This window comes from Gigantopelta aegis, chromosome 4, assembly GCF_016097555.1.
Source record: "Gigantopelta aegis isolate Gae_Host chromosome 4, Gae_host_genome, whole genome shotgun sequence".
NCBI lineage: Eukaryota > Metazoa > Mollusca > Gastropoda > Neomphalida > Peltospiridae > Gigantopelta > Gigantopelta aegis.
The window spans coordinates 45,725,973-45,737,664 of record NC_054702.1 but is presented as its reverse complement, the minus strand read 5'-3'; the positions used below and the strand labels follow the sequence as shown (position 1 = coordinate 45,737,664).

The window sequence follows — 11,692 nt, the reverse complement described above, 5'->3', positions numbered from 1 at the left end:
CTCGATCAAAAAGACGTTTATTTTGTACCGGTAAGTGCATGAGAAAGGTCTTAGTAGCGCGAGGATTTGTTCTGCAGAAAAATGTAGCTGAAGAAAAAGCATAAGCGGAATAGTCGCAGGCGATTTTTGGTATTCCGTGCTTTATTTTCACTTTCATGACGGAATACTGGAAGAATTGTTTTACTATTCCATTTCGAAATTTACTATTTGCGGATAAGCAGAATAGCGTAAAATTTGACCCCTGGAAATACACATATTTCATGTTATTTTGTCTTTAAAACACTCCATCTGCCATAATGATGTAATTTTCAGATGCCAAACAGGTGTAAATGTACATGTATGCCCGGTATAACTGCTAGTCGCAGATGTAAACTTATGTTGTTTTGTGAAATAGGCCCCTGACTTTTAAAGTTTAATACATTAAGATATTAAATCTTTTTAACCACTTTACACAAAGACAATTTCATCAAAATGTGGAGAAATGAGTTAAAGAGAAAAGCAACAGTTACTATTTCTATTTCTATATATATATATATATATATATATATATATATATATATATGTATATTGATTGAAAACATATTTTATTGTACAAAGAACAAAAAAGATCAGACACAAGTTTGACAACTTACTAGGCCCTCTTCATGTTTATTACAGTAATGGAAATACTTTATATATAATCAATTACATGCATAGGTAATTTATTACAGTGAAACCTCTCAAGACCGGACCCTCTGTAAACTGGAATTCCCTCAAAACCGGACATTTTACTGAGTCCCTTTCTAAAAACCATGACAGAACTTGACCTCTTAAAACCAGACATTTGTATTGGTTCAAAGGGTGCCCTGTTTAGAATGGTTTCACTGTATTTTAATTGAAAAGAAAAAATGTACTTTAACATTTTCTACTATCTCCAGTCAAACATGGATTTGAGTGGATAACAAAGGCAGTATAACAAGTGATTTCCTGAGTGATGGCATACCCAATATGTACTGTTATGTACACTACTACTCTAACTGATCCATGTTCCTAAAAAGATAGGTAGCTGCTTAATACGCATTTAACTGCACCATAAAATAATAACAGTCCTTCATATTTTTAAGCTCATAATTAATCCTAGTGATTTTTTCTTCTTTAACCAAACTGCAACTAGGCAAACCTTTAAGCAAAACCAACATTAAATTTCCCCAGTAAAACAAACACTAATATGACTAGTGCACGTGCAAGTGAACATCTGGCCATCCTTGAAAATACACAGTTGCTGTAACCCTATTAAAGTGCTCAGATGATGATTTGTACCAGTTGGGTATGTTTTCATTGTTTTCTCAAGGCTTTTCATGACACCAGAATAAGAAAATGATCTATTGTGTAGACAAAGACTGTGTTACTGGAACTCACCAAGGAAGCGGTGATTGTGATAGTGTCGGGGAAAGGTAAGGCAAAATGTCATCAGTGACCTACTTTGTTCCTCAAATCTGGATTTGTGTTTAAACTAAAGCATCAACTGCCTCGCCATTTATAATACACAGCAAGATCTAAATAATGTGGGCATTTTTCAACACTTAGCACTCCATCCCCCACCTACAAACCTTGCCAGTAAGAAAAAGAACATTATATTTATGAAGGATGAAAGTGATAACGGACAACAAATCTGAAGAACTTTGCAATGTCTTGCATGAACAGTAGGGTGTCACCGTGAGCTTTTCATTAAAGAATAAAAGATAGAATTATTTTTTGAGATGGTGCTATAATCTGGAATTCTAGAAGAAAAAAAAATATTGGGACCATCTTCATCTCCTATTTATATTAATCATCCTCATAAAATATGGATGTTCCTTTGTTTTGAGTAGTATATACTAACACCAGGCCTCTGAAAACTGAACATTTGCGTAACCGATTTTGTTTTTACGTAACCTGCCATGACCATGTAAATGATATCATAAATTCAATGCGTGAACGAAAAATGGGTTACACAAAACTATACTTATGCGAGCGACGCACGAATGAAACTATCGCTGTCGCAATCTTCAGAGGCCTGTTTTAAACACATACTGTAAGAATAGCCACAACGGTTGGACGTAATAAGAAGTGGACGGCCAACACAGTGAAGCAGTGACAGTTTGAGTGACACGAGACTTCCATCTATCAATCCTTCTTACCCATGAGTTCAGTTTTAATTCGACTAGCTATTGCACGCCTCATGGCCAGTTTCTTTTCGTCCTCTGGGTTCACAGTTTTCGTCAGTCTATTGTCCTGGCTCATGGCTGCATGTGCAGCTCGGGCCGACACCGGCCTCTGTGGCTGGGACCTCTCCGCCGATAGCAGAAGCTTTTCTCTTTCCTTCTTCTTCATGGCCATCAGCTTGTCCCTTTGCTGCTTCAGAAACTCTTCACGCTTCTTCTGCTCTTCAGGACTCAGATTCTGCATAGTAGCCTGTCAAACAATTGTATCTTAATTACTGCTGGCTATACACTATAATTAAAATTAATAAATAGCAAGCAATCGAGTCATGATTTCTTCTGCTCTTCAGGACTCAAGATTCTGCATAGTAGCCTATCCAACAAATGTATTTTAATTACTGCTGGCTATACACTATAATTAAAATTAATAAATAGCAAGCAATCGAGTCATGATTTCTTCTGCTCTTCAGGACTCAAGATTCTGCATAGTAGCCTATCAAACAATTGTATCTTAATTACTGCTGGCTCTACACTATAATTAAAATTAATAAATAGCAAGCAATCGAGTCATGATTTCTTCTGCTCTTCAGGACTCAAGATTCTGCATAGTAGCCTATCCAACAAATGTATTTTAATTACTGCTGGCTATACACTATAATTAAAATTAATAAATAGCAAGCAATCGAGTCATGATTTCTTCTGCTCTTCAGGACTCAAGATTCTGCATAGTAGCCTATCAAACAATTGTATCTTAATTACTGCTGGCTATACACTATAATTAAAATTAATAAATAGCAAGCAATCGAGTCATGATTTCTTCTGCTCTTCAGGACTCAAGATTCTGCATAGTAGCCTATCCAACAAATGTATTTTAATTACTGCTGGCTATACACTATAATTAAAATTAATAAATAGCAAGCAATCGAGTCATGATTTCTTCTGCTCTTCAGGACTAAGATTCTGCATAGTAGCCTATCAAACAAATGTATCTTAATTACTGCTGGCTATACACTATAATTAAAATTAATATATAGCAAGTAATCAAGTCATGATTTCTTCTGCTTTTTAGGACTTAGATTCTGCATAGTTCATGTCAAACAATGGTATCTTATTTACTGCTGGCTATACACTGTAATTAAAATTAATATATCACAAACAATCAAAAGTGATGATCCATTCATTCTACACTCAAAATGTATTAATGAGAAGTGAAATTGTTAATAACTTGAATATATTTCTACATTATTCAAGTCATGAGATACTGATTAATATTTCTCCCTCTTTCTATTTTTATTTAATTTTACATATTATTAGATTAGATTATTACCTGCTAAACATTGTTGGATCTGTATAAAAAAAATATTATTCAAAACAGCTCTATTCTTTGGAAATAAACAGCTCAATAAAGCCTGTAGATGAGGTGAGGAGTAGCACCTCCAAGAGTCCAAAATATTGGACTCGAGTACTCACGGGTCAAACTCGACCTGGACCAGAGTACCCGACACTAGATGATGATGAAACTAGGGAATAATTTAAAAGTAAAATAGCAGTATATGTATCTTAATTCCAGTGCTGAACATGGATGACAGATCATGCTATTATATTGCATTTATAAACCGATTGATATGTTCAGTGTTGTGATGGACAGCCAATTTAAAAAGAGAAACTAGTGCATGGCCATATAATAATTGTGCAACTTATATCGTTGATTATTTACTGCTGAAATTATTGTCCTACATTGTCCATTATAGTTTATCATTATATTCCATCTTGTACGGGTACTAGAGCCCTGTAACCAGACTCGAGTCCTGTGCCCGAGTACTCTTGGAGACCCTAGTGAGGAGACAAGTAAGATGCTTACTGCCATAGCTCTGACTGCGGCCGAATGTGCTGTGGACGACTGGACTTCTGTCTGGGCTGACTGCAGCCAGTTGGCTGCTGCCTCCGTACTGCTCGGACCACCCTTGACCACACCACCAATTGACTTGCCAGACTGTGACTTCTGGACACTGTGACCAAGCAGGTTTCTGCCTGGTTCTCCATGGTCCATGTTGTCCATTGTCGGTGGCTTGCCGATAGATGGCGACTTGCCCGAAGTGGCTGGCAACGTTTTCGCTGTAACTGCTGATTCAGAACTCGATCCTGTTACTGAATCCTTCGGACTCACTAATGAAGGCTACAACAAAAGAGAAATTGCTTTTAACCTGTTACTAACATGTAGAACAGAGACATGATGGCTATAGAGGAAAAAATTTAAAACATTTCTTAACTGCCTCTAACATTAACACAGACATAAATGAATGAAGGCTATAAAGACTAGAAAGAAAGAGAAATTACTTTTCTTTCAACTCCCTTTAACATGTAGCACAGTTAATGTTAGAGTAAGTTTTGTACAACAACAACACTTGAGCATATTGATTTATTAATCATCGCCTTTCAATATTAAACATTTGGTAATTTTGACATATAGCCTTAGAGGAAACTGGCTACATTTTTCCATTGTATAGCAAGCATCTTTTATATGCACCATCCCACACATGATAGCACATACCATGGCCGTAGATATACCAGACATAGTGCATTGGCTGGAATGAGAAATAATCCAATAGGCCCACCAATGGGGATCAATCCTAGACTGACAACGCATCAGGTGAGTGCGTTACCACTGGGCTACATCCCAGCCCAATATGTAGCACAAAGACACAGATTAATGAAGGCTATTGAGGAAAAGAGCTTTCTTCTTAACCCTTTCCGAACATGACAGCGCACAACTCGCCACTAATTAAATAGCGCCGTGGACTATACCTACTATAGCTGTCCCTGTCTGTTGCGTAAACATCCCCAATAGTATAATGTACATATGCCATGATGTAATCAGTTTGTGTACGACATATTTACAGATGTACTCCTGTTATAAGTTAGGAATTTACCACAATGGGGGCCTTTTCCATTTTGACAAGTTCCCTGATCAAGGTGTCGTTAAGTACTGTATCTAAAATACACACAGTATCCTAACTCTGATGCCATACACCTTTAGTTGGATCACTTTGTAGTGCATTTATGAGATTAAACTTACATGTCAATGACTAGTACAAATGCTACAAGAAAAAAACCTGATACCCCTAACCGAAAGCAGGTTACAGTCTTTCAGATAGGTGCATCGGGTTTCTTCCTGTAGCGTTTGTAATAGTCAACATCAGATACGTTTTATACCGTAAGTGAACTAAAACATGATCCAACTAACGATCTGTGGCATCAGATATTTAAAACAGTGTATTTTAGACATAGTAGACCTACTTACCAACCCCATACTTGGCAAAATTGACAATTTCAAGATAAAACCGGTCAGGCCTAGAAATCGTCCCCACTATGAAAGATAGTCAATGAAATTATAAATTACTTAATAATATGAACTCTTAATTTGTTTGCTTAACATGCTGTAGTTTAACAACAACAACAAAACTTTAGAGACATAATTTCACTCTCTTTATGAGCTACATGTATAAAGAAATTAGATGATAATATCGTGCCATAACAACTTAAATAAAGTAACCCTGCTTCATGACATCATAAGGCTCAGTCCATGATGTCATTCGAGCACAGACATGAAAAGGTTAAGATGTAACACAGAGACATAGACTAACGACAGTCTTACTGCAGACTTGAGATCTGTGAGACTCTGCTGAGATAAAAATGGAGGCATTGTTTTGTTGGACTGACTCGAGGTCACATCTGGGACTTTAGCTTTGGATGTTGTCGGTTCCTCTATGGAAACAGTGGCAAGTTTCTGCAAGTGTAAATGTTACTCATTATAGATGCATTCTTGAATATATTTTCAATATTTAAGCATTTAGAATAAATTGTCCAGTCTAATCGTTGTCTCATGACACCATTCTCTGACTGCTGTTAGCTATATAATCAACTGAAATGTGGAACACTTTTTATGATTTTAAATGTCTCAGCACACACACACACAAACAGAGAGAGAGAGAGCGACATCTCCACTGTGGATCAATTGAGAAATTAATTGTCTGTGGATAAGCTAAGCTTGGCTTTGTAGATGCCTCTACTACATGAAAATGCATCGTATGAATTTAAGAAGTAATTAAATAAACAGAGAAAACAAACTTGTTACAGAATAAATTCCAAACAGTTAAATGAATACTTTTCATAGTAAACTACATAGCACACATACATTAACAACTGTGAAGGCAGTAAAAAACAAAACAACTGCAATAGTGACAGCCTGGAAATTTTAAAACACTGAAGCAGTCTTCATGGTACTACCAATTTTATTGAGTGTGTACATGTATCTGTATGTGTACATGTTGTATGTGTGCATGCATGCGGTATGTTAAAATTGTCAGTTGTGTTGAACCTGTGTGAGTTCATGATAAAAATTGCTGGTTGTATTAAACGTGTGTAAGTTTGTTATGTTAAAATGGTTGGTTGTGTTAAACTTGTGTGAGTTTGTTATGTTAAAATGGTTGTGTTAAACCTGTGTGAATTTGTCATGTTAACACTGTTGGTTGTTAAACCTGTGTGAGTTTGTCATAATAAAACTGCTAACAGTGTTCAACCTGTGTGAGTTTGTCATGATAAAACTGTCGCCATTGTTCCTGTGTGAGTCTGTCATGTTAAAACAGATGGCTGTGTTAAACCCGTGTCAATTTTACTGATAAAACTGCTGACAATTTTAAACCTGTGTGAGTTTGTCATGTCATCAGTGTTAAACCTGTGTGACTTTGTCACAGCGTTAAACCTGTGAGAGTTTGTCATGTCGTCAGTGTTAAATCTGTGCTGTGAGTTTGTGTCATGTTAAACCTGTGAGAGTTTGTCATGTCGTCAGTGTTAAACCAGTGTGACTTTGTCACAACGTTAAACCTATGTGACTTTGTCACAACGTTAAACCTATGTGACTTTGTCACATCATCAGTGTTAAACCTGTGAGAGTTTGTCATGTTAAACCTGTGAGAGTTTGTTATGTTAAACCTGTGAGAGTTTGTCATGTTGACAGTGTTAAACCTGTGAGAGTTTGTCATGTTAAACCTGTGAGAGTTTGTCATGTCGTTAGTGTAAAACCTGTGAGAGTTTGTCATGTTGACAGTGTTAAACCTGTGAGAGTTTGTCATGTTAAACCTGTGAGAGTTTGTCATGTCGTCAGTGTTAAACCTGTGAGAGTTTGTCATGTCATCAGTGTTAAACCTGTGAGAGTTTGTCATGTCATCAGTGTTAAACCTGTGAGAGTTTGTCATGTCATCAGTGTTAAACCTGTGAGAGTTTGTCATGTCATCAGTGTTAAAACTGTGTGAGTTTGTCAGTGTTAAACCTGTGAGAGTTTGTCATGTTAAAGCTGTGAGAGTTTGTCATGATGAAACTGCTGACAGTGTTAAACCGGTGAGAGTTTGTCGTGATGAAACTGCTGACAGTGTTAAACCTGTGAGAGTTTGTAATGATGAAACTGCTGACAGTGTTTCACCTGTGTGAGTTTGTCATGTTCCCTCTTCATCTCCTCCTGCAGTCTGGTGGTTTCGTCCCGTGATATGATGATGATAGCCTGTACCTGCTCCTCATCCTTCGCCTGCAGCTGTTTCTGGTCGGCATCGTACTCTTTCTTCGACTGTCTGAATTAAAACATCATTCTGATCAGGGCCCCACTCCATGAAGTGATCTTAGCATTATTTTATGCACTTAAGATGATCTTATTGCTGAGATAGCTTTATGGAATGAGGCCCTGATAGGAAAATTATGGACTGTCTGAATAAAACAACATCCTGATCAGGGCCTTGTTCCATGAAGCAATTTTAGCACTAAAATCACCTAAGTGCTTAACTATTTTATGCACTTAAGATGATCTTAGTGTTAAGATCGCTTTATGGAATGAGGCCTTGGTAGGAAAATAATGGACTGTCTGAATAAAACATCATCTTGAACAGAGAGGGAAATGAGCACAGTCTTAAATAGGTTACATTAAATATTTTATACAGTTTACATATCCCATTATTTTTACTATTAAATTACTTCACAAACACACTTTGTTATTGATTCACGGGGGACAGGACATAGCCCAGTGGTAAAGCATATGCCTAATGTGCGGTTGGTGTGCATGGGATCAATCCCTGCTGGTGGGCCCATTGGGCAATTTCTCGTTCCAGTTAGAGCACCATGACTGGTATATCAAAGGCCATGGTATATGTATGTGTGTTATCCTGTCTGTGGGACGATGAATATAAAAGATCCCTAATTGCTACTAACGGAAAAATGTAATGGGTTTCCTTTCTAGGACTATATGCCAAAATTACTGAATATCTGACATCCAATAGCCAATCATCAATAAAGCAATGTGCTATATAGTGGAGTTGTTAAATATTCTCACATATATCAATTCAGATTTTTAAAAAGACAACAGGGAACTGTGCCATAAGTAATAAATAATGCAATCAAAACTCAGGGCAACAACACTGCTATTTGTGAGTGTCAGTGTAAACAACTAACTGCATAAAATCGGATTCTTTGAATTCATTTTTAAAATGAAAGTCCATTTTAGTGGAATTAAACAAAGTGTTCCTCAACTGTGCATAGTTAAGAAACATATATTTTTTCCTATAGTGGCCTTAAACGTGCGGTACAATCCTTTTTGCAAACACATGCGCCTGAATGCAGTTAAAAACATTGCACTCTTTCCTGTTTACCGTAGGGTGTTTCATTTCTGTTTACTAGAATGGATTTGTTTTACATCCACATTGTTGATTTTTTTCGTTAACTGCTTGCAATTTATTTTGTTTTAGGTATCGTAGCTGGAATATGTAGAAGAGTATTTCCGTAAATACTGTATTCGTGTTTTTGTCATTAGGTGAACGCAGTTTGGGACGTCGATGGTATACATATAGACAATAACTTCTAAATATTGAGTGGGTTATTGTATTTATTACCCATAGTGTAAATAGTTTAGAAACTTAAACTTTAAACTTCTTACATGACACAAACTATATAATATACAAGACGTGAAAAGCTATCTTTAGGTACATAAATCAAATGTAAGCAAGAGAGGTCACATTCATAATGAACTGATTTTTCTAGTGGGAAGTGAATGAACTACAAAGAAATAAGTTTAGAGCATGTTTAATTACTAACAGTGACAGTTGAGGAAACCGATGACATCAACAAACTAACGTCATGACATCAGTGGGAAAAGATAGCTTCTATCTTTCCCTAGAGAAAGACAGAAAATATATTCACCCGCATCTCACTGCCCATATGGGTAATAAATAATATTATCCCTTTCTGAGGGACTCCGCTAAGTGCTGCAGCCACATGTCTTTTATCCAGTGGTGACAACACTGTGTATACAATTAATGAAAGTAATCCAGGATGTGGTTCAATCAACTCTCAAGAAAGTGTAAAATAAAGACAAACACTTGTACCAGTAGTCTTGTTTTAATGTTTAAATACCGGCTGTTAAAATGTCTCACCTCTTTTGTTTTTGTCACTTGTCGATGACATTTTTTCGGAAGTTTACAAAACCATTTGTGTCCTTTAATTTGATTGGCCAATTAAAAATGGCTCATTATACTAATTTCTAAAAGTTTATTCACAGCTTAATAATGCCAGTATGAATGTCTGTTCCAAAAATCAACTACATGTATCATTCTTCACAAAAACAGCGTTATGGCAGATTCAATTTTGCAGTGGTCAAAAAACCCCACGAGCAAACCCTTCAATGTGTTTAACGATCAAAGAAATTCAATCGACACAGGCCACCATTGATGCCGTTGATAAATTAAAGGGACATTCCTGAGTTTGTTGCATTGTAAGATGTTTTTGATTAATAAAATATTTCTACTATTAAACTTACATATTAAATATATTTTCTTGTTTAGAATATCAGTGTCTGTATATTCAATGTGGTTCTGGTCGTCTTAATATTTGTAAGAAGCCCAAACTGGATTTTGTCTTGAAATAATTTTGTACGTACGAAAAAACTATATTTTAGGAAGTAAGATGAAATTTAAACTAGTACAAATATTAGAATGATCAGAAACACGTTTAATATACAGCCATGCACTAATATTTTATGCAGAAAAATATATTTGATATGTAATTACAATCGTTAAAATGTCTCCGTTAGTCGATAACATCTTAAAAAGTGCAGCAAACGCAGGAATGTCCCTTTAAACACTTCTACAAATCATAAACAAAAACGCGGTGAATATGGACTGTATGATGCAGAACAGCATGTGCAAAAATTGCTAAACTAGCAATAGACATCGGACCAACGAAAGCGGCAAAGAAATTCTCTACCACACTGGGAAAAAGTGTAAACAAAAGCAGCCAGCTTACCTACGGAAGATGAAGCAATCCGATAGCAGCAGTCCTATATCGTCACTAGCAAAACGGAAACATGGTTCACCCCCAGTGTTGGGCGAAAAACTAGATGGCAAAGTTCACGACTAGATAATGAAAGTTTGGTTATCGGGTGGAATCATCAATTCCAGAACTGTTATGGGTGACATAGAAGGCATTGTAACGCAGTTTGACAGAAACAAATTACTAAAATTGGGAGGTCATTTCGATGTAAAAATAACCCTGGCGAAATCAATCCTCGACAGGATGGGGTTTGTGAAAAGAAAAGGAACGAAAGATTCGAAGAAACTGCCAGAGGATTTTGAAAGCATAAAGACTAACTTTATGAAACGGATGAACGACTGCCAACAAAGAACATCAAATTCCTGACGACATGGTGAAAGACTGGGATCAGACGGGCGTCAAACTGATACCAGGAGGGGAATGGACTATGGACGAAAGAGGGAGTAAATAAGTGACCATAACAGGCATTGATGATAAGCGACAAATTATGTCACTGCTTGCTGTGTTAAATGATGGGCGAGTTTCTCCCTCCACAAATTTTATATGGCGGCAAGACGAATCGTTGTCACCCTGCAGTGGAATTTCCGGATGGATGGGACATTCATCATACAGAAAACCACTGGAGCAATGCTGATTCCATGATTCACCATGTCAATACAATCGTTGTACCATTTATGGAGAGAAAATGGAAAGAGCTCGGCTTGTCTAGTGAGCAGAAGGGTTTGGCTATTTTTGACGTTTTCCAAGCACACCAGGATAAAACCATGGTAGATAAATAAGCTGCACACTAACAACATGAAATGTGTCTTAGTACCAGCATGTTGCACTGACCGACTGCAGTCACTCGACTTGTCTGTGAACAAAGACTACAAAGATGAACTGAAGGACTTTTCAGCAGTGGTATTCAAATGAAGTTACCCACCAGATTGCTGCAGTTGAAAATATTGAAGGCGAAGTTGACTTTTTGAAAATTCATGCTGATTTACGAACCAGCAACGTGAGGCTGATCAAAGCAAGGTGGCCGATTCACGTACAGGAATGAGTGTCACTAAAGAGAGGTATCATGGGCGGATCCAAGGGGGGGGGACCAGGGGGACGCGTCCCCCCCAAAAATTGTTCAAGTGCCCTCAAAATGTCCAAGTGCC

The 11,692-nt window shown here is 37.0% G+C and overlaps 1 protein-coding gene across 1 annotated transcript in view; it reads right to left on the bottom strand.

The window, feature by feature from the left end:
* Positions 1 to 641: 641 nt before the first annotated feature.
* The window catches only part of LOC121370612 (cilia- and flagella-associated protein 36-like), a 31,024-nt gene continuing 19,973 nt past the window's right edge, over positions 642 to 11,692 (bottom strand). The window contains exons 5-8 of the mRNA XM_041495960.1: positions 7,660 to 7,804; positions 5,836 to 5,967; positions 4,042 to 4,356; positions 642 to 2,433 (exon numbers count right to left, since the gene is read on the bottom strand). Of these exons, the coding sequence (XP_041351894.1) occupies positions 2,146 to 2,433; positions 4,042 to 4,356; positions 5,836 to 5,967; positions 7,660 to 7,804 (880 nt within the window). The 3' untranslated portion in view covers positions 642 to 2,145. The remainder of the gene's footprint in view (positions 2,434 to 4,041; positions 4,357 to 5,835; positions 5,968 to 7,659; positions 7,805 to 11,692) is intronic.